The 23,121-nt window shown below is 43.1% G+C and overlaps 1 protein-coding gene across 1 annotated transcript; it reads right to left on the reverse strand.

The window, feature by feature from the left end:
* Positions 1 to 317: 317 nt before the first annotated feature.
* Positions 318 to 21,626, reverse strand: camk1db (calcium/calmodulin-dependent protein kinase 1Db). Its single transcript, XM_061076697.1, has 11 exons — positions 21,526 to 21,626; positions 10,716 to 10,847; positions 9,053 to 9,127; positions 7,536 to 7,674; positions 7,102 to 7,228; positions 6,788 to 6,863; positions 5,486 to 5,598; positions 4,798 to 4,876; positions 3,990 to 4,077; positions 3,453 to 3,615; positions 318 to 2,414 (listed from the first exon to the last, which is right to left on the reverse strand). Exons 1-11 carry the CDS (start codon positions 21,621 to 21,623, stop codon positions 2,263 to 2,265), a joined length of 1,242 nt encoding a protein of 413 aa, XP_060932680.1. The 5' UTR covers positions 21,624 to 21,626; the 3' UTR covers positions 318 to 2,262.
* Positions 21,627 to 23,121: the final 1,495 nt, after the last annotated feature.

Genomic DNA, 23,121 nt, shown 5'->3' on the forward strand with positions numbered 1-23,121 from the left:
TATACAGCTCGGCAAAAAAAACAAGACTACACTACATTCCAGTGTCTGTTGACTTTGAAATTTGCAGGATACATGTTGTTTAAGGAATAGATCAAATTTGTGTATTTTACTTCAACACAATCTTGCAGCGGTCTAATACGTCCACTGCCTATTAACACAAATATTTAAAAGTCTAATAATTCTTTCCAGGTAGAGGTATGTATATAATCTATATTAAATAACAACTTCCAATATGATAGATGTGTTCATACATTAACTAACTTGATATTTACTCTCTATCAAAGAACCAATGACACATATGAACAAGCCTCTTTTTTTTAATACATGATCTCTACAACTCCACAGAACAATACATAATACATGCATACTGAGGGGCATTAAATGCACCATATGATGTTTTCTTTTGGTGTTTTTTTTTTAAGAGGGAAGACAAAAAAATAAACACTCATGACCCAAGCAAACTGTGTGGTTGAGATTTGTATTTACACATTCACTATCCAACATTTTTTTTAAATAATTCAAGATGGCGTAGCCCTTGATATTGGGCATGTTCTGGTGTAGAGTTCCTTCCCCCCTCCTTCGTATGAAACTACAGGATCCTAAGAGAGAACCCAAAGACAGACCCCTTCTCTTTTCTGTGTGAACGAGAGAAAGAGAGAGAGGGAGAGACAGAGCAGGAGAATGAGTCTTTCTGCTAAATTCAACAGGCTGGTATGAAAGCACAGTGATTAAACACAGAGAGAGAAAGTGACCCGTTTCCAGACCAGACACTTCATGAGCGGAAGCAGAGCACGATATTTTCACCACTCAACTGTACAATATACTGACCATGGGAGCAAAATTGATACATTTGCATTAATTTGTCATTTTCCTTTTTTCTTGTTTACTGCAGACATGAATTCACACTTCAAACACATTCTTTAAATCTGTAATTTAAGGTTTGTCGTTAAGTGTTCACCATTCAGTGTGAAACATGATGTTCAAATATTAGTAATGCTGGATTTAAGGGACCTTTGTCAGCCTCAATGGCACATTAGAATAATATGCACAATTTGGAGTAATGATAAAAAAAATGAACTGAAAGAAAGACAAACTGAGTATAACCTTTTTTTTTTTTTTTACCCCAGACATGAATGTGAACACGAGAAGGTTCTTTAAATCTGTAATTCAAGGTTTTCATCCATTCAGTGAGAGTTACATGTGTTAGCAATGATGTCAAACCCAGAGACAATAACATGCAGGATTTGGAGGGTTTTTCTTTTCAGCTCTTTCACTTTCCTCCTCAGCAGCAGCGTCTGGTGATTTGGACAGATTCATGTCGGAGCACATCCCTGAGAACTGCTCACAGAGCGACAACACGTGGTCGCCCTCCTGTGGTCGAGGAGGACTTCACAGTCACGTTCAAAAGAATCAATCAAACATAACAGTGATTACAAATAATAAGCAACTATCACATATTTTGTCTTTATCATTTGAAGCCATAACTTTTCAGTTCAGTTGAAGTTTTCCACATTTACACATTTCTCAAAGTGATATTTTTTAGAAAAGTCGTAATGTAAGAAAATAAATAATCCGATGCATTTAGTGCAACGCAGCTGCACCCCCAGCGCTCACATCACCCTGCTCGTTTTTCTCGTCCACACACCTTAAAGCAAAGAGTTACACACACCGTCACACAGTTAGAGGGTCATGACCCTGTGAGCCATTGGAGCAAATACCACAGCAAATGAACGCGCGGTCAAAAACGACGAGAAGTTCAGAGTGCAGATGATGTCACGATTACTTCACCACAACTTGAAGCTTATGTTTCACTTATCACTCCACTCCACAGTATAGTTCTAGGCAGGATATTTACACAAGGCATACAGAGGAGCGTCCAATCGCAAGACGCTCAGTCAGAAAGACAGCAGCTTCAGTGAAGAGTTTCCCTCTGGTGTGGCACTGCACACCAGCAGGTTGTTTGTCCAACCATGATGCAGCCTGAACATGGCTTCCCTCAACAACTTCTGCTCAACTTCTCCCCCTCCGTACTCCGGGGTCTGTATGACAGTGGGAAGCCAGGCAGCCGGATGCCGGGCTTGCAGCCATGGTAAATGGAGCTGAAACGAACGCTCCTTAAATTCCTCCCGTGTTTGGCAGAAACAGGTGGGAGGCCGCGGGATGGGCAAACTGGGCAACGACATCGGATCACGAGGCCTGGGATGGTTTGATCCCGTCTCAAAGCTCCGTGGTCTCCCAGCTCACCTCCCGCGGAACCTGGCGTCATTTAGTCCCTGTGTTAATGACGGTAACGGTGGAGGGCCGGGGCCGTGACGGCTCGGCCACCACGGAGGGTTCCTCTCGCACAGGAGAGGGGATGTCCGAGTCCTGATTCTGCACTTTAACAGCAGATGGCAGAGGAGCTATTGGAGGACCTATGGGACAGAATATGTGCAACATAAGGAATTGTCACTCACTTTGTTCCACTTCACTGGCCCTTACGCAGTACACTGGCTCTTACTGAAGATATTGATCCTTCAATGAAAATGTAACACATACTTTTGTTTACAAATAATCCAAATACTTTTTGAAACAGCTGGGCACTGTGGATTTCGGGAAATGTGATCAAACAGGAGTAAAATGGTGAATATTTCAGTGACTTTTTCCAGCAGTGGATTGTTACACATCTTATACAGAATACAATATGCAAATGTAGACATTGCTACGATGTGGCCCAGTGTTGTGTTTTTAACAGTTTGGATCTGGAGTTTTCTTTCTGTCATTCCTGACATAGTAAATATTATACATGGTAGAGACCATCTTGTGATGGGATCATATCAGCTGCTACGCCTTCTGACCCATGAGTACTCAGCAGATGTGACATACTACAGCATACACAAAAGTTGTAACCTATGATTATAATCATTATAATTGGCTTTAAAACAGATTTAAGATCAGTTAAATCTATAAACTAATTTAAATTATTAATTTATAAACAAAAAGACTTTAAAAAGGTGAGAAACTGGTGGAAAGTCCATTGTGACGTCTTCTAATTGCATGTTTCGTTTGATCAAAGAGCCAGAAGGTTTTTAATTACAATGAATTTAAATAAATTGAAGCAGCAAAGTCTCGCATTTGAAACACTGAAACCAGAAAATGTTGATACATTTTCTGCACATCAACTAATTTGTCAAGTAATCGTTTCACCACTGAAGCACAGAGATACAGCACTACTGAGGGAGCTGGATTTTTAAAAGCTCTTGTGTTAAACTAAACTCTCACCAGAAGCACAAACATATGGCTCATCTCAAGCCAAGTTTAGTCTGTTGGACCGAAAATGACGCCTCAAGAGCTTTTCAAACTGTTGCCAGTGAGTTTAATGGAGACGGCAGCAGAGTGAACAGAGCTGAGCGGAGTGCCCTAACAAGTTGGACATGACCATATCTACAGAGAGCGTCTGAAGCATCACTCACAGTCCTTCGGGGAGAGCGGGGCGCCGTCCACAGACTGGCTCTTGGCTGGAGCTCGGCTCTGGGGGTTGGCCTCAGAGTTGTTGCCGGAGACGCTGCTGCCAAAGCTAGTTCCCAGCTGCAGACGCCTCATGTGGCGGATCACAGCCGTTGCATTAAAGGCTTGCTGTGAGGAGAGAGTGTAAACAGAAGAGTGTGACACCAAAGACAGATTCTTCTTCATGTAATTGCAAGCCTAAAAAAACCTTTTCAGATACATGGCCTCCCGGGGTTGTGTGGAGAATTATGTCCAGACTTTCTCCTGAGGTTTCCTTTCAAACACGAACAGCGTTGGAGGAGATTCTCCGCTAGTAATAAAAGTTAAGTAAAAATCCTGCTGATTTTGTTTATGGCACATTGACCCTTAACACTAGAAACTCTCTTGACATCTTTGCCTATGTCTTTAAAGTGTGGCACCACTTTTTCATCCTGAGATAAATGTTTTCTTTCAGTTTTAACATTTCTTGGGTAAAACCAAGAATGACCACATCGAGGACTCACCCTCCATTTGCTTTTGGCGAAGTTTTTCCGAATCTGTCGGCTGACAGATTCATGTATGTTCTTGCAGAGAGCTGTGCCTCCAGCAATCCTGAAAATTAAAGTCAAGTCCCTTTAGATCATGTACGTAACAATTCACACATACAAGCACGACATTTCACAACTGATTTATATTTGTATGTGTTACAACCTGGGAATCCATCCTCATTCTGTTTTCCTATTTGCTCCGATCACTTATTTGAGCGCAATGTGTTTTTGCCGGAGCTCATTCACCGCATCACTTTCTCCCACATTCATCATAATATCTCCTGGTCAATGAAACCCATTCCTCTCTGTTGCGAACACTTGTTACCGGCGGTGTCACAAGCCACATATTTGGATCAGAGGGACCACCTGCCCAGCAGCCGAAATACCCATTACTGTCTAACAGACGTATTCATATTGGTCGCTTCAGCCGGAGACAGCAGCCCACGCTGCTCGCAGCTCGCTCTCATTACCTCCAGCTCCGGCCTGGAAAAACATCCTAATTGTTCATTAAAGCTTTTTACATTCTTTAAGGATCCTTCAGGACACCGGACGCTAATTGGCAGCCATTTATTCAGCAGATTTCTCTCAGAGGGCTGCCGGTGGCGAGCAGAGGTGGGTTTCGCGGCTCGGAGCCATGGCGACAGATGACAGTGGGAGGACATGCTCTCTATGACAAATGCCCAAGCCTGGCAATCTGCGTCATACTGCTGTTTAATTGCACTGGGACGTGTGGTTCCCTGTGATTGTCTGGGCGGAGCGCAGTGTGTTGCGGTAGGTTACTCACCAGGGGTGCTCAAGGGCCTGGTCACACGTGAATCTCTTCTCTGGGTCCTTCTCCATTAGGAAGCTGATGAAGTCTTTGGCTATGAAAGCAATCGAAAAGGTCAAGAGCACATCCAGGAAGTTGTAAACTGTGCAGATTGTAAAGCCTTGTGATGTATTAAAACGTGAAGTTGACTTGAGAGGAAGCAGGAAATGTGTAACCTTATGAGCAATGGCAGATTTCCACAGAAATATAATTAACATAACCAAAAAAAGCTAAAATAAATAAATTAAACCGAAAACCTACATTCAAATGAATGACAGGAATAATCTTCTAAAAAAAATCTGGTACAAATCTATAAATATATAGAAACAATTATTATTGCAGTCATTCTGCAGCATTTTGTTAATCACACTGATGTTCAAGCTTTACTTTTTCCAGTAAATTTGGGTTTAATTAGTTATTTAATGGCATACAGGGGGAGGCATCATTTATCTTTATATACAATCTATCTTCTTTGCTCAATACTGACACCACCTGCACGATTATAGACTAATGTCCTTTATTTGATGTATTGTTTACTGTCAGTTCAGGGGCTCTAAAATAGAATGTGCTTCCTTGAATTTACAAGGAAACTGCAGAACCTGTGATTCAGAGTTGTCATAATATATTTCAACATATTCAACACAAGCAGTCGGACGTAGCTCACCAGAGTCCGATATATCATCCCAGTACGGTGCGTCAAACTCGTAGTCTGCCTTGAGGATCTGCTCAAAGAGCTTGGAGTCGTTTTCGTCGTAGAAAGGTGGGTAACCACAAAGCCTGAGAACATGAAGATGGATTATTGCACAACAATAGGCTGTGTGAGCACCGTCATCCAGCTGGTGTTAGAAACTTTAACCCAAATCTAAAAGGATTTGCTGTGGGCCTATAATCTCATTCACTGGCAGTTTGATTTCATGCAGCATGGAACAGGAGATGGTTCAGAGGGATTATGGAGACTACATGGAGTCTAAGAGGGGAAGAAATAGGACAAAACACTCATTTTCATATGATATGGAAAAAAACTGGACATGCAAATTGCAGATATGCAACATAAATCCATACCACAACCCTCACGTTGACTCCTGATTATGAAACCGTATGAAATTATTACATAACAACCATCAGACAGAAGAATTATTTGCGGGAGCATCAGAAACTCTTCCACTACATGACATCAAAACTCATCAACCCCACAAGTGGAAAATGAGGCCCAGGATTTTCTTTTTGCAAACGTGTAGCATCACTTTATCTCATTATTTGAGTGGCTTTGTGTAACACTTTCAACTACAAACTTTATAGGTTGTGTAAAACAAAATGAGCAGCATAAGAGATTCTCACTAATGTGTTGATGTGTTTCACAATTTTAGCCAAGTTATCATGTGGCTCCAGAGAAGAGTTGGTCTGCTGCTACGTCTGGACATCACCTTTTAACCCTAATGTTCATTACTTTTAATTTAGGGCCTTCAAAAAAAAAAAATTTGTCCTGTTCTTTGATTCACGATCAAAAACTAAAGATGATGAGAAAATGTAACCCAAAAATGTAATAAAATAAGCTTTATTTCAAATCCTAACAATAAACTTATCATCAGAATATATTGTTTTAATAAATCAGCACAATATCAGACTTACCTAACCATTTTATACGAACAGGAAATAATAACATGTGATGTCAATCAAACTGCGATGTCGGTGTCACTTAACAAACATGATTTAATACAAACCATGTGATTAAAAACCTGTTTAGAATCAGTGTGTAGTATATGACACTTGTTTGTTTTTCAATTCAAACCTGGTTATCCACTTTGTGATGTGATTTAAATTCATGTATGGTTTTTTCATCTCAGTCAGCTTTCCCTGGTTGTTTCTGATCTGATTTAAGGTTTCCTGTTTAAAATGTTCAAATACAGAATACAAGATTCAGGTCATTCCTAAGAATATGTATTTATGTTTTAAATGAAGCACTTACAGAATATAAGCGATGACCCCGATGGACCAGCAGTCCACAGCTTTACTGTAGGGTTTCTGAGCCAAAACCTCAGGAGCTGGAACAAAGAAATATCGTTGTAAATGGTCAGAAACACTAATATTCATGCAGTGACCAATGCAATTCACCAGGACACAGAGGCTGGAGACGACTGTGCATGTTTGGTGCTTTGCCTGTGGCAGATGGCGGAGGTTAACCTGTGACTACTTGGATTAAGCCATGTTTAGTCAACTAGAGCAGCTAATTATCTCAGAGCGAGTTGCCAACACAGCGAAGAGCTCAAAGTGCATCCTCACCCACGTATCCCGGAGTCCCGCAGGCGGTGGCCATCACGTCACCTGTTCCCTCCATCTTGGAGAGGCCAAAGTCACTGATCATGATCTTTGACTCGTCATGAGGGCTGAAGTACAGCAGGTTCTCAGGCTGAAAACAAAAGGAGTCTGTCAAGCTTGTGTTTTTTTTTTCTGTGTGGATTCATTTCAGTCGCCCAGATGGTAAGATGCCAGACAGAATGTGAAACAAAAGTTTTAAAGTTCATCCAGATGGCGTCCTCACTTTCACTCAAGTTGAAAAACCCCTGACATTTAACCTCTGTGGGTGATTCACATAGAGTGGTTAGTGAATCACTCACACAGGTGACAGGGATTTCTCTTCTCTGTAAGATGTAAAACATGTAGAAGTCCTCAACAACAAATGCAGGTGATTCTGTGATATTAAATACTGTTGATACCTTTAGGTCTCTGTGCACTATGCCCATAGAGTGAAGATAGTTGACCGCATCCAAAACCTGCCGGATGAGTCGACTGGCATCCATCTCTGTGTAGAAACCCTTTTCCACAATGCGGTCAAACAGCTCACCTCCAGACACACTGCCAGCACACACACAAAACAACAGTCAGGTTTATAAAATGATAAAACCAATGAAGAAGTGGATTTATGTCGCTCTAATCAGAATCAGTTATTATTATGAAGTGCTTTCAAAAAGTCAGGCAACTGACAAATGGAGGAAGTGGAGACGCGTCGTCCTTATTTATATACAGTCTATATATATAATGCCTATGAGCTCTTGTAAACCTCAATCACTTATTATATTATCACTTAAAATGTTGAAGTGTTTCTTCAAATGTTGTGTTTTGTGAAATGTTTTGTTTTGTGAAATGTGCCTCACCGCCACCATATTACCTGGATAGGAAACTATCTTTGACGTAACTTGTGAAATTGGTAAAACATTGTTTTTTTCAAGCACCAGACAGAATATTTTTTTCATCCAGATGCTGATAGGAGTCTGTGAGGAGTCTGGAAACTTTTAGAACAACAATAAGTGTGCGACAGATTCTTAGCTTAGTGACTCATGTCATTATAATACCTGAGAGACACGACCAGAAGCTGGTCTCAAACCTCAGCTTGTTATCACACTTTAGATATAGATTCTGTAGGACAATTTAAATTGAATTATTTAATATAAAGTTGGTCAAACTTTTCCTTATCTTTCCAGTCGTCAGTTAAACTAAGCCAACTGGTCATGGCTCCAGCCTCGTACTTATGGTACACATCTCGTGAATCAACTGTCACGCTAATTTCCTAAAATTCTAAATTATTTACTTTAAAGATACAATGTGCAACAATTCTTCATTAAACAGTATGAACACAATTAGACCTATGATGTGTTTTTTGCTGACTTGTTAAGTGATACTGATGAAACCCAGAGAAAGCCACAATTGTATTAAAGGAAACAGGACGTTTCACTTTGGTTGTATTTGACTGTGCCATGTGGCTTTGCTATAACGTCCGGAGCAAAAAACATATGACAAAGGAAGAACACACTGCAAGCTCGTTCACCAGTGACCCGGTCTGCAGTGTTTTCACTCCAGCGTTTGTATTTCTCACTCTTAATGGATCACAATTATTTATTCCTGTGAGTAAGTTGCGTCAGGAATATTTTCATAGGCAATGGTGGGCATTTGTTATTGTTATTATTGAGAGACCCCTAGTGGCTGAAGTAACATATTGTGCCTTTAATGTATTTATTCACTAATATAAAGATTTGGTCCAGCATTGTATTCATAATTAACTTTATTTGGTCCCTCTGTTTGTGTGTGTAATACGATCGATCTCCAGCCAATCTTTGTATTCACTCAGACGTGCAGGAGAGGACAAAAATCCCTCGAGGACTTTACACGATGCAGATGCAGGACAAATGGGAGACAAAGAGCTGAGCTACACAAAGAGATGAGCTGATATACTTACAGCTGCATGATAAGGTACAAGTGGTTGGAGCTCTCGTAGATGTCCTCCAGAGCCACAATGTTCTCATGCTTGATCCTGGAGGAGGGAGGAGAAAACAAAATCACTTTGTTTGCTCTTGGCCTACGTTCGTTAAAACAGGCTCCTACTGAGGTGCAGTTAGCCGTTTCCTTTGTTACAACCAGGCCCTTCCACCTCAAACCCCTTGTTTCTTTGCTTCTTTTGTTCCTTTATTCTCTGTGTGTGTTTGTGCGTGTGTGTCTTCATGCTTGTCAAAAAAAAAAATTACCTGGCAAAGCTTATCATTCACCGAAAGGAGAAAATCTTAATTAAGTGATGGAGAGCAGGGTTGGGGGTTGTTCTAAGATGGATGCTAATCAGTAAGTCATGAGGTGGCAACCCCCCCCCCCCCCAGTCAGCTGGGGCACCTAGAGGAGATAATAGGACGTGGATGAAAATGCTTGGAGTCTGTGTCCAGGCAACCAACATGTAAGGTTTAAGCTAAAGAAAAAAGAAATAAAGCAGCCTCTGCCAGGAGATATGCAGATGACAGACGGGCAGGTGGCTGACAAAGAATAGGTGGGGGTGGTAGTGTAAGCAGGAAGCGGTGGGGGGAGCGTCTCAGTGTTCACAGCTTCCTCCCGGTCGCAGTTTTGGGGACGTTACAGATACAAGGAGGGAGATTGTAGACAGAGAGGAAATAGAAGGAATGACACATCAGAAAAGAGAGACAGAAAAAAGGAAGAAGACAGAGGATAGCAACTGTAGCCAGGCAACTACACCCAACAACTGGCGTGCTCACTTCAAGAGTGACTGATAACTGAGCTCCTTGGTGGAATTACAGAATCAGGCCTTGAAGAAGGATGGGGTGTCGCCTACTGTCAATGCAATCCTGTCATACCCCGTGTAGGTGTGTGTGAGTGTGTGAGTGTGTGAGTGTGTGAGTGTGTGAGTGTGCACACTTTGAAGACCCAAAATGGTGGATAGATGAGATCCGACAAGGAAGTCACTCAAGCCTGACAATGACTGTTGAAAATGGCGTTTTCAAAAGTCATTTTTAATCCCTGTCCACACTAACGCTCCTGCAAACACTCATGGACACCGGGAATGTGCAAGTCAATGTACACAAGAAGAATTTGGTTGTTGGTTGCGGATTGTTCGAATAATAGCTTGTCTCCTACGCATGTAAGCAGTTGTATGATTCTAAAAGGCAGAATTTAACAGCACAACAGCTGTTAGCACAGACAGCAGGGTCAGCAACATTTGTAATTAGTTACCTATGTTGTGTTCTACACTGGTAGCTGAGGCAACACTTTTTTTTTTCCGGAGAGGGGTCATGTGATAGGAGCTTGATGGTTCCCAATCAGCAGGTGGTTGTGAGTGTCTACGTCATCGTTTCTAACTGTCTCAGTTTCTGCTCGTCCAGACAAAAAATACGGCCCCAGAGTTTCTAAACTTTGTAATTTTAGCAGCTCTATAACTCTGGAGTAGTGTGGATGTTCAAATGAAAACGGAGTAGTTTGGATGTAGCCTCTGCATCTCAACTCAGAGAGCAGACCGACACACAGGCTTAACCCCCCAGAGGAAGCACACACTGGTGACCCTCTCTAAAAGTAGTGTTCCTCTCCTGCAAACTCCCCGAGAGGCTCAGTCAAGCGGCACCTACTTCCTCAGCACGGCGATTTCATTTTCGATGCTCGTCTCCTTCCCCTTCAGTGCTTTTTTGGGGATGCACTTGATCGCCACCATCTTTCCCGTGGTCTTCTCCCGGGCCATCACCACTTCTGAAAACGCGCCCCTACAGGGAGAGACAGAGGAGACGGGTTAGTCCTCCTTCACATGCGCTGGGGCAATATTGACACAGAAAAAAAAACCTATGGTGGGTGAGTACATACAGGGCACTCAGAGGCAGACAGGCCAGAGTACACAAACAGCATATTGTGAATATTTACTAAGAACTGGCTAAAGTCCCTGACTAAAGCCAACAGCCATCCGCACTGGCAAACACTTTTAAAACACCCATTTAGCGAGTCCGCCCCGGCCATCTGTCTCTTTACGCGAGAGCCTTAAAAACAAATACTGAATTAAGGGAATATTTGCTTGAGCAATCTGTATCTGTTGCTATGATACCACGTTGAGTCCACCTTAAATCCTGCCGAGCACGCAGCATGATTGCTTCCCCCCGCTTCTTGTTTTCGTTCACACATCTTCACAAAAACCTTTTCCGCCTCAGGATGGTTTGAGGTGAAGATCTTGAAAGAGGATTGGTGTTTTGATTCGCTCAGGGTCACGGTTACTGGACCAGAACAGGTCATACGATCTAAAATAATAAAATAATCCCTGATTATTACTGATGAACTGATGGCTCCGCGGTGAAGGCTCAGCAAAATGTGTCAGGACAAGAAAATAAAATGTTATCCGAGATAGTTTATGATTTTCTTGACTGGCTCCACAGCTCATAAAACCAAGTGTGATTTATTTGTCTTATCCATTTTATTTGTTTGTGGTCTCCATGTTTTTTTTTTAACACAAACTGAGCTGCTCACAAAGTTTAACTTCGATTCATATTTTTCAGTTAAATGAGTGTGTTGACATGAGCAACAGGGTCTTGCAATAAACTTATATTCCAAATCATTTCATTATCTATTTAGAGCTCTATTGTTAATGTTCAAGTAAATGAAAGGATGAGCCCACAGAACAAAAACATGTCCAACATTAAAAACATTTTAAACAGATAAACAACATGAATACATATGAAATGGATGCTTGAGGGGGGGAGGTGGCACAGCAGAACAAGGAACAGGATGTGTAAATGCTTCATTTGCTTTAGTTTTGCTTCCCTGCTCTCAGTGAGCCATGAATGTTCATGTTTGCTGATTGTAATTGAGCTGTTTATAATGAAAGCTGGAGTATTGCGGCATTTCACGAAAAATGTTTTGATGAAATATGAAAAGAAAAGTGGAGGACTTTCCGCTTTTCCGACCTGATTTGTTGTTAAAGCTGTGCCCTTTTCTCACTGGCATATATTGACATTTTTATTTTTAACGTGTTTGAAATAAAAAACCTATAACAATATGAAAGCACACTGACTCCTGCAGTTATAAGTTGGAGCATCCACAGTTTAACAAAAATAAAAGTGATGTGATAAACCCCTGAAGTGATTCAGGAGACGGGCCCAACATCAAAAGGTCCATTATGTTCTCTCAGTTTCACCTGACAGGCTCTGAAGTCAGCACCTCTTGCTTCGCTAAATCCTAATGTGGCCATCAAATCCACGCTAATCCCTCACTCCACCATCACACGACACCGGGGGGGGAGGGTCAGTCAGAGCCACAACACACACACACACACAAACACACTACCTGGTCACAAAGCCCAGCCCCAGGTGTGATGAGGGAGAAGATGTTACAGCAAACAAAGAGAACTGAAAGAGGCTTGGAGCAAACGCCCTTCTGAGTTTGACCTCGCTCTGACATTTGGGACAATATGTAAACTCAAGGGCTCATGTGAAGGAGATGGTGCACTGCTCTCTGTGTCTGTTACAACACACACACTGACACAGACACACACACTGACACACACACACTGCAGCTGCTGCCTTGGGGACAATGAGCATCATTTCTATTCAGTGCATGCTACCGACTTCTACAGCTGTGTGGACATTGTAGAGCAAAATTCCACCACCAGCAAGTGAGCTCTCACGCACGGTTATATTTTCGGAGCACGCCCTCTCCTCTCTGCAGCAGGAGACACACACTGCTGAAAACCACAGGAAACCTGCAAAACTAACAGGGAGTATGGTTCGAGCACCATTTCGTTCCCCGTGCTCACCACATTGGCAAGCAGCCGCATCATTTCCTGTGAATGACAGCACGACAGAAGCCGAGCGTGTGACTTCCCTCGCTCTCTCCCTGCATTCGGCTCGACAACAACGCTGCTGCGAGCTCAAACTCTATCAATTCACAATTCACAGCAGAGAAAGAGGTGCGATGTCTGTTGGAGACGTGCATATGGTGACGCTGCCGCCCACACGCACCGTATCTGCACACGCATACACACACAAAAGCCATGGTGACACATCGACCACCATCAGACCTCGCTCCAGAGCTGCAATGATTAGTGCATCTGAAGAAAAGAAATTCATCAGCAACTGCTTTGATGAATTCTTATTCCTCTCTGTTGTTCCTGAGCCAAGAGACCGAGCATTTGCTGGTTCCAGTATTACAATTCATTCATTATAATTTCATAGTTTTTATGCTTTTATTTGTTTAGAGTTTGTATTTCTGCTCAGACTGAATACATCACTACTGGCTAACAGGTTCTAGTGATCCAGGAATTTACTTTTCACTTTCTTTCACATTGTGAGATAGAGCATTTTTCAAAATTTTCATAGATTTCTCAGAACACATTTCATTGCTCTTGATGAAAGAAAAATAAGAGACATGTTTAGCGGACTGATATCTATGAGTGTGTGCACTTGGGGTGCAGAACCCAATTAAAATCCTTATCTAGTGAATTTAAATGTGTTTTCATAAAGGGACTGTGTGCCAGAACTGTAAAAATGGAAAAAAGGGTCCATTTCTCATTTCTTAATCTACATCCACAACAAAATGAAATGGGTTCTTCCCAGAAACCGGCCGCATCCTTCCCCTGAGATTGGCTGAAATCTGTTTAGCTGTTTTTGCATAATCCTGTTTACAAGCCAACGAACTGAGGTGAAAACATGCCCTCCTTAGAGGTAACGACCTATCTGACTTCTGGCTCACCCAGTTCATCTCCACACTAATCCCTGATGTGATCTGGGGGAGCGCTAAGTAATGACAGCAGGCTCCACCTGTATCGATGCACGTCTCATTCTCTTACGTAAGATGGAGATGATTGAATGGCTGCAAAAAATGTTTCCAGTGTCACAGGCTGCACCAAGGATTCAGCACACTGACTCATGCTGCTGAATAATGATAAAAGCTGGACAGTCGTGATGGTGTTCTTCCACAGAGCTCCTGGGTGAGCTGTGTGTGTTGCTCTGCCGTCACACAGCAGTACCACGCTGTGTGTGTGTGTGTGTGTGTGTGTGTCTGTGTGTGTGTGTGTGTGTGTGAGCCAAACGGGCTGACTCATGTGACAACGTGGGCTGATGTCTTTGTGAAAACAGCCACTGATGCTGCAGATGCAAGACTATGGAGCCTCGTTTTGAATAATCCTTCAGAAAACTTTTCAAGCTTTGACCTCGGCTTGTCACCACTGGAGGTTATGGAAATGCGGGGTGCTCTCCATGGAGGAAGCGTGTTTTTTAGGGGGTGGGGGTGTCTGCGACTAAGGCTGCCTTATTGACATTCAGCAGCAGTGTGTGTACTGTGCTGCTGCTGAGTAATCACACTGACTGAATCATCTTGTGTAAGATGAATTACAGCCGTTGATTACACAATGTATGGAGAGGAAAAGTGGGAATTCAGGTGGAGCTGCTGCCGTCAGAGTCGCCCTTCAATGTGAAACGTGATTTGATCAGTGTTTTGAAAAGAAACAACATGATCTGATGCACAAAGTTAGTGAATATTGTAAAAACAGGCAGATACTGGACGATTGGAATGACAAATCACACACTTTTGTACATGTCAGCTGAGATTCATCACAAAGTTGTAATGGCAACAGGTCGTTTTTACAATTACACAAAACACTTTTTTGTAACAGGCGTCACAGCACCATCTGCTCGGCTGTGATCAACAACTCTGTCTACTCAGTTCTGTAAACTCCACTGTCAGCTGGACAAAATGTTTCAACGTTAACTTCAGTGTTATGCTCATCAGCAACATCTGGAAAATACTTATTCAAGTGCAATAGTGGCTTTGCTCCTTCGGTTTACTATTGGGTTTCTCTGGGTTCTGAAGAATCAGTATTAGAGTGGACAAACTGTTTAGATCCTTTAGTTAAGTTTGACGTTTAAGTAAAGATCCAGTGTAACCTCGGTGATACAGGATTATTGAAGACAATTCCAAAATCAAATAGCATTGTTGTTAAAACCTCTCTGGTGGAAAAACAACATCAAGTAACTATGACAATATCATCTCTATCTTTTATTTTCTATCCTGCTATAACCATTTCTTATGGGGTTTACATGCTGTGCCAATATAGCTGCAATAAGCTAATTTTGAATCAGTATCGATCCATAAGCCAATCCATTACTCAAGTAAAGGTTGTGACTTAAAATCATTACAGAAAACTGTAAAGTATTAAATACAAAATGTTTAATAAAAATGTGGAAGTCGAAAGTATCAAACAGTAAAAGTGCTAATGATGCAGACACGATGTTTTCTGTCTGTGTAATACTGGAATATTGTTGCTGGTGGTTTAACAATTAGCATTTTAAAGTTGTAGCTGTGAGGTAGTTTCATACAGAATTCATCCTCATATTTTATAATATAATCTGTCGATTTACCATGTTACGGCTGGCTGCATTATTGGTCATAAACCCTGCCTCAAATGTTAGTGGATGGGAAAATGGACCAAACTGAAAATGTTAAATAACAATTGCTCACATGATGTCTGTCATTATTAAAAGTGTTATAATTTCCAGTTAGTTTGGTTTTATAGTTTTTGAGGCTATAAAAAAAGGGGGCGAAACGTCATGACTGACCATTGAGACTGACTTATGATTGGTCGAGAACATGTATCTTAATACCATGGCTCCACACCACGATCAGTGCTTCACAGACACAGGCTGCAAAAGGTATCATAAGTGAAGCTGCCGTATCCAGGATATTTTAGCTTCAGTTCCAAAGACTGAAGCTGAACCATTAAACACACTCTGGACCTATGGCAGCTTTCCAGGATAGTGCACTTTGTGTTCACCAGACTGTGCATCAAACACAGAAAGATGGTCAGTTTACAGGCGAGAGCTGACAACACTCGTAAACAAATGGAAAGAAAAAGAAAAATCAGACAGTGGAGGTAGATATTTGGCAGAAACCCATGGTAAGTCAGAGAGAGGCTGCATTATGTTAATGAGTGTGATAACTGGCTCCTGTGCTTTGATACAGGACAGTCTAGTGCACTTCAACACTCAGAGTACAGCAGATTTCTCTCTGTAGGCATTCACACTGATGGGCATGAATACAAATGGGAACTCAGGAAATTACCACACACGCACACAATTATTTGACTTTCCATCATTACAGTCATGTCCTCCCACAGTGAATGGAGCGGGAGGACAGTGGTGGTGCAAAGTGGTCGGTGTAGCATCTTCTTCAAAAGGGTGCAACCAAGGACTTCCACCATCCTTGTTGCCTAGCTGCCATTTTCCCCGCTTCAGGCAGCGTTCAAGGATCCCACTATTCACCGCACAGGCTCTTTCAGAGGATGATCAATGCTCGAAGGAATGAGCAGATCTGACAAAGCTGACCCCGGCCTAGTCACATCCAGGGTCGGTTTAATAACAGATGTAGAGGCCTCTTCTTTCATTAACATCAAACTCAGGGACAGAAATTTACGTCTTGGTTAAAATAAATAAAGAACGATTAAGGTTGTAGCTTCAGTGATTAAACAGTGAGATGAATGAGTGAGCTGCAGCTCCGCTCTGCTTGGCTCGGAGCTGACAGAGACAACTTTGACACTTTAATCTCAAAATGTGGGATTCTGCAAATACATGGAAAAGCACTTAGACAGGATGCAATCAGACAGCATCGCTTTTAAGCTACTACATTTTAATAAATAAACCACTGCTGTCATTTGTTCCTCTCAGTACTGAAGTGTCTGACCCACACTGGATCTTGAGGCAGATACCAAAAAAAGAAAACGGTATAATATATATATATATACAGATCAGCTTTCTTGAAATGTGACCTCAGTCTGAAAAGCCATGTGACCCGTATCTGAATTCAGAGCTACTTTTACGTCACTGTAGATCAATATTCCTCATAAAGACGCACAGGCTCAGGGGCGGGCAGGAGTCAGCCGGTGAAAACAAACATGGAAGACAGCTGCGTCAGAGGTAGCCAGTGGGGGGGCAGGGAGGTTTTTGTCCTCATGAGTACTTGGGGTGACACGTTTGTACAAGCAAAAAACTTGAGGGGTTCATATCGTAACCGGTCTGTGTTTGAAAGTATCAAGAGAAAATGAAAAGCTAAACGCTCACGTCTGTGGCCTCCATGTTTATTACTAACTTCTTCTCCTCGTTCACTTCCCTACAAAGCGTTCTGCGTGTGACCTCTTGCTGTTCTTGTTAGTGTGAAGATAGTGTGAACAGCTACATAAAAAAAATCGGTGTGAGCGTAGCTTTGTAATGATGAGCCAGTACAACCTGTTTTAGCAACTTTAGCTCAGTCTTTTGGTTTCCCAGTCGGCAACTCCACTGTTTTGGTTGAGTCTCAGACTATCAGCTTAAAACATATCTTTGTCATTTCTCTGCAGCATCTACTTCCTTATTGGCTAATTCAATTAAATCTTTATTTGTATAGTGCCAAGTCACAACATATGTAATACGGCCTACATCTAAAAGTCCTTTCTGGTCTTTTACCCCTTAACACCACCTCACTGCTGTCTTTTAAAGGGTCTCATCCAACACACTCAAATGAATGGATTAGCCAGCAGGTGCCAACTGTTCCTACTGAGCTACACGTTTTGTCATCATGCACCTGAAACATGGAATACCATTCTTTACAATCTAAAGCTCAACTCTCAATTTAAGCTATCTATCTCACTTTATTTGACCTCCAGTGGTTCTTCTTTTAGGTCTCTATGTATGTACTAAAGTTAAAATAAAGGTTGACTAAATGAAAAAGGGTTGAACATTATCTAAAGGCACTTTGCATATAAACGGAAAAATATATATCAATATCATATATGAACCCAATCAATTATCAGTGAGGCTGTAATGGGTATTGAATTGGAAAAAGTTGGATTAATGAATCCTTTATCATCCATCAAGCTGTAACCTGAGACAAACATTACAACAACCACTGCTGGTAACCCCAACACTTTGCCGACTGGGATCTGTGAGGGCGCTTGTGGACAGGTTACTTAATTTGCTTCAGAGTATCAGCAGCTTACGGGTCTGAAATTAGCAGCAGGGCGAGTAGCCGTGAGGAGGGAGGACTGGCTTCATTGGTGAAGATCTCATTAGCTTACAACATCTAAAGCCAGTAGAACACATGGCGGAGGAGTGAGGCCGAAGCATTACAGCCATCGCTGCAGGTGTTCAGCTCCCAAGCTCCTCTTATTATCTGATCAGTCATCACGTTCACACACACAGAGAGATACTGGCCTCCGGCTGCTGCTCAAGTCCAGTCTTTGCTCTTTGCTGAATGTTAACAACAGCTTTCAGAAAAAACAAAACATCATAGTTGATATAATAGAACCTCTCCCTTTCTATTCAGCCCTGATTTGTCAGTGCTGAGGTTTGTAGCAGTGTTGGGAAATGGAAAATGATCGGACAATAATGCAGAAATATTAAGAGTGAGTTGTACGGACGGTATCAATAAATGATATATGTGAAGCTTAATGCAGCAGAATGGTAGTAGGACCTGGAGCTAAACTGAACCATTTTAAACTGTTGGGTGGTTTACATCAAATGTGTTAGATCCCATTAAATAACCTGAAAGTTTAGGGACTCAAAACTCTATCAGCAGAATAACTGAGGATTAAATCTGTATGATAAATGCCCATATACCTCTGCAATCTGTGACCAAAGCCTGCTCAAACAGGATTGCTCAAACTAGAAACAGACACCAGCAAATACTGTCTCTCACCTACAGGCTCTGCTGATTCACAAACACAATCTGTTTACAGAAGTGAAGACTTCTAAACTGTAGTGGAGCACAAGTACACGTGAATATACATGAAACTGAAAGCACAGTGCACTTCTAAATGTACTTTCCAATGAAGCAGTGAAACCGATTTCTTTAACTCGAGGCCTCTGCACAGGGTCGGTCCCTGTTGGACACTGAGGGGAAACCCGTCATGGAACCTATACAGAGAGATAGAGTGGGAGGAAGAGGAGGACAAGGGGGAGGAGGAGGAGGAGGAGGAGGAGGAGGAGGAGGAGGGGGAAGATAATCTATCGCTCTTCCTCTGACCAACAATCCTTCTCCATCCATTTTTAATCCTCAGGTAAAGCTGCTGAGTTGCCGGGATTCTCTGCCCGTGGCGACCTGTTGTGAAACCACAGCGTGCAGCTACAAGGAACTCCCTCATTAAGACACACAGGAACTAGTAACTGGGACTTAGGTAGAGTCAATCAGCACGAGAAACACGCTGGACAATATCTAACATACGGGCCGAGCTGAGACTAACTGGCCCCCAGAGATGTGTTGTGCTGTGTTGTGGGCGATGGATGCGTGTTCCTCCAACCTGGCCATTGTGTGTGGACACAGTAAATCACGATGATTCACTGCTGTTATTCAGAGGCTCCTCGCATATAAATGAAAGCCTTGGGGAAATCAGAAGAGCCTCCAGGTAGGAATGTCTGACTGTTTAGCAGAAACAGCAGAAATGTCGAGTGCACTTCATGAATCACCAATCTGCCCGAGGACTTTTTGATGCCGCTGCCGCTCAGGAGGAACAGGTCCATGGTCATGCTGAGCCAGGGTAGAATTCCACGGTATCAGGGGATGGGGAGGAAAGCCGAGAGGATGTTCAATAATCTAAGTTTACACAAGATAAGGTTTCACTTCTTACAACATCGAGTGTGTTTGAATGTTTGGGAAATACCTCTGTCCCGGCTTAGCTATATCATAGTGACTAATGGAGGCCATTTTTGGCTCAGCTTGACATCAGATTCTGAGGCCAATTTAAAAAAAAGGAAAAACACACATTTCCCAAGGGAGACATGGGCCTCCCCCCCGAATCCCAAACAACACAAACATCACCACATTAAATTACTCTCAGTCTAGGGAGAAGGGACATGACTTCAAGGGACGAAGACCAGAGGGGGGAAAAGAGAAATGCACATTAGATGTGTGATAGCACCAAGCAATCCATCACAAGTCTGAAAGCCTGAGACCGTATCTAGACCGAGGGGTCTTCTGTTCAGGGAACATTTGGAATCTCTTTCTGCAGCAAAGAAGATGAGACATGAAGTCAAAGCTCCCTTTTGGACCAAGGTGAACCTGGTGCTAGTGCTGGGCTGGTGCTAAGGCTAGAGCCATGATAGAGCCATGATAGAGCCATGATAGAGCCATGATAGAGCCATGATGGAGCCATGTCACTCAATGCGTAACTCTATACATCTCAGATTTCTTGGCAACACTACACTTCAAGGACAACGTTGACAGTGGTGGACTACAGCTTCTCTTTGCTAGAGTTGATCCTCGATTTGCACATTACTCAACGACCACAAACAAGGAGACAATTAAGCCGTTTTCTGGCAGGACCTCTGTTGGAACTCTGGAGACCAGAGTCCGGTGTTTCTCCAGAGGTTTCCTACACACAACGGTTTCCTAAATTCACACAGGTGTTCCAAACAGCAACAAATCCTTCGGAGGATTCAGGTGAGGTGTGTCATCAACCCCCCCACTCACTCGCTCACGGTGAGTCAAGCGGGGGATCTACTGCTGTGTTCTCACATCGGCTCCTCCAGAGTTTCTGTGGACTTTATGAGGACCAGAGAAACGGAGTTCAGTGCATGTCTGAAAGCAGCTGATGTTTTGGTTTGTGTTATTGGTCTTGTTGGTCATGATGGTCCCACCCCCTTATGTAAGCAATTCTTCTTCTAGAGATCAACAAGCGTTGGTGCCAGAGCCGAACCAATCTTTCTGGCACTACTGGAGCCATGTTCCTCGGCCGGCAAAACACAAAGAACCAGTTGGAGATTAGTCACTGGCTCCAAACCAGCGTTGAACCTGGAAAAGGGTATTACAGTCCCTACAGGGGGGGGCAAAAAAAACCTCTGGAATTCACCTCCTCTGAGGGCCAAGGGCAAGAGAACGACTTCAACCACAGTGGTCCCTAAAAAACTATAACCACAAGTCAAATGAGACGGAGCTGCAGGACAGTTCTCATGAGCACAGGTTTTAATCCAAGATGAAGACACAACCCCAGACCCATTGTGTCCTTGTTGGAGTAAGAGGAGTCACCACACATGGTCCTTCAGACAGGATTCCATAGTGTGTGCATGCAAACCAACCCTGTTCTCTCCATCACACTTGTTATGATGAACTGAGGAGGAGATGAATGGCTGCCTGCACCGGGCTCTGTGTGGCTTCAGCCCTGATCTGCAGTGTAGTTTTTTTTTTTTGAATGAATGAATAAATGAACCGTGACTGCTGCATGATGTCCCCTCTGTGAACAATCAACCCATGGTGGTCCTGGCTGTGATTTTTAAGTTTTAAACAGGCCCAGTCTGTGTTAGGAGCCATGCATGCTCGGTTACTTGTGCACATATTCAACAGCTGTCTGTGTGTCAGGGAACAGTTCCCTCTCCGCTGCTCGCTGCAGTGGCTCGTCATGCGTTTGTCTGGTGCAGGCAAAGTTTCTGCGTTACTCACGTCCCGAGCACTTCCTTGAAGTCGAAGATGTGCTTGATGTCGTCGACGTTCTTCTTCCAGGATCCATCGCCGCCGCACTCGCCGTTCTCTCTCGCCATGGTGGAGGTGGTGGGGTGGGGGGGCGCAGGGATGAGCAGAGAGGAGACGCCGCCGGGCTGGGGGTCGATCACCACACTCCTCTCATCCAGAAACACACAACACACAAGCCCCCGGGAGGAAGGAGAAGTGGAGCGCTGGTGGATCTCAGGCTCAGAGACTTCTTGGCTCTTCTGTCAGCCCGTGTCGCCCCTGCATGCAGCCCGGCCCGGGGAGGGAGGGAGGGAGGGAGGTGGGGGGGGAGGTCCGAGGGGTTATTTGACTAATCTGCCTGACGTAGCGGATCCCGAGCCTGAGCTTCCCCGCTGCTCAGATCACTGTGACAGGGAGGGGAAACACAGCCTCTCCTCCTCTCTCCTCCTCCTCCTCATCCACCGCCTCCTCCTCCTCCTCCTGGCTCCTCCCGGCCGGGATTCAGTCAGAGTCAAGCGGCGACGCGGGGATCTGAGGTCGGGCTGCAGCGCGGAGCCTCGGGGATTGTGGTTGATCCCCGTGGTTGTTATAGCGATATGAGAAGGGGGATGCTGCGTGCGTGTGTGTGTGTGTGTGTGTGTGTGTGTGTGTGTGTGTGTGTGTGTGTGTGTGTGTGTGTGCGTGTGTGTGTGTGTGCGTGTGCGTGTGTGACAGATGCGTGAAGGACTCAAGTGTTCGCATTGCGCCAAATCACCGGTGTCAGGGTCTGTGTCAGCTCACATGTTCACACCAGGTCTGGGTTCGACGTGTTGTAAACAAACATGCGTTCATTTTAACAGGTGGCAAAATGTACAGTCAGGGGAGCAGCCAGGAGGGATGGAGGCTCATGTGCAGCAGGTGCCCCCCCCCTGGCCCCCCCTTCCACTTCATTCAGTCTGATTTCTTTGGCTAGAGATTCACATCACATTACATTTCCTTTAGCTGATGCTTTTATCCAAAGCGACTTCCAATAAGTGCATTCAACCATGAGGGTTCAAACCCAAAACAGAAGAACAACAATGAATCATGTAAGTACATTAGCTTCAAGCCAAACTACAAAGTGCTACATGTAAGTGCAACGCCACCAATTTCTTAGTCAAGATGGAATCAGAAGAGACGTGTTTGATGCCAAACTGCTTTGAACCCAGTATAAATGTTCACAATTGGTTTGACAATAGTTGAATGTGATGCTTTGGTTCTTTCGCCCTTATTAGCTCGGCCAAGGAGGTCATGTGTCCATCTGTTTGTCGACTCAACAGCATTTAAGTTTTATTGGTCGTATTCATTTTTGTATGGATTTTTTTTTAAACTTTCTGTAACATTGTGAGATATGGCCTTTTTCAACATCTTCGTTTATATATATAAATACACATTTCTTTTTATTCACACATTCAGACATGTGAGAAGTGGAGGGGATTCATTTATATGAAAAATAAGTGTAATCAATATTAAATTCAAAATCTTAGTTGGATCTATAAATCTAAGTTTTCAGAGTAATTGAGATGTAACATAAATATAAAGAAGAAAAAAAGTGATACGTTTGACGCG

Source organism: Limanda limanda, chromosome 8 (assembly GCF_963576545.1).
Source record: "Limanda limanda chromosome 8, fLimLim1.1, whole genome shotgun sequence".
In the NCBI taxonomy this organism is placed as follows: Eukaryota; Metazoa; Chordata; class Actinopteri; order Pleuronectiformes; family Pleuronectidae; genus Limanda; species Limanda limanda.

Coding starts and splice junctions, on each gene's coding strand:
- camk1db (XM_061076697.1), bottom strand. CDS start 21,623: ATGGCGAGAGAGAACGGCGAGTGCGGCGGCGATGGATCCTGGAAGAAG. Junction 5,599..6,787: donor GGGGTCATCGCTTATATTCT/GTAAGTGCTTCA, acceptor TCATGTTCTCAG/GCTTTGTGGTTACCCACCTT. Junction 4,877..5,485: donor GGATGATATATCGGACTCTG/GTGAGCTACGTC, acceptor TTGCTTTCATAG/CCAAAGACTTCATCAGCTTC.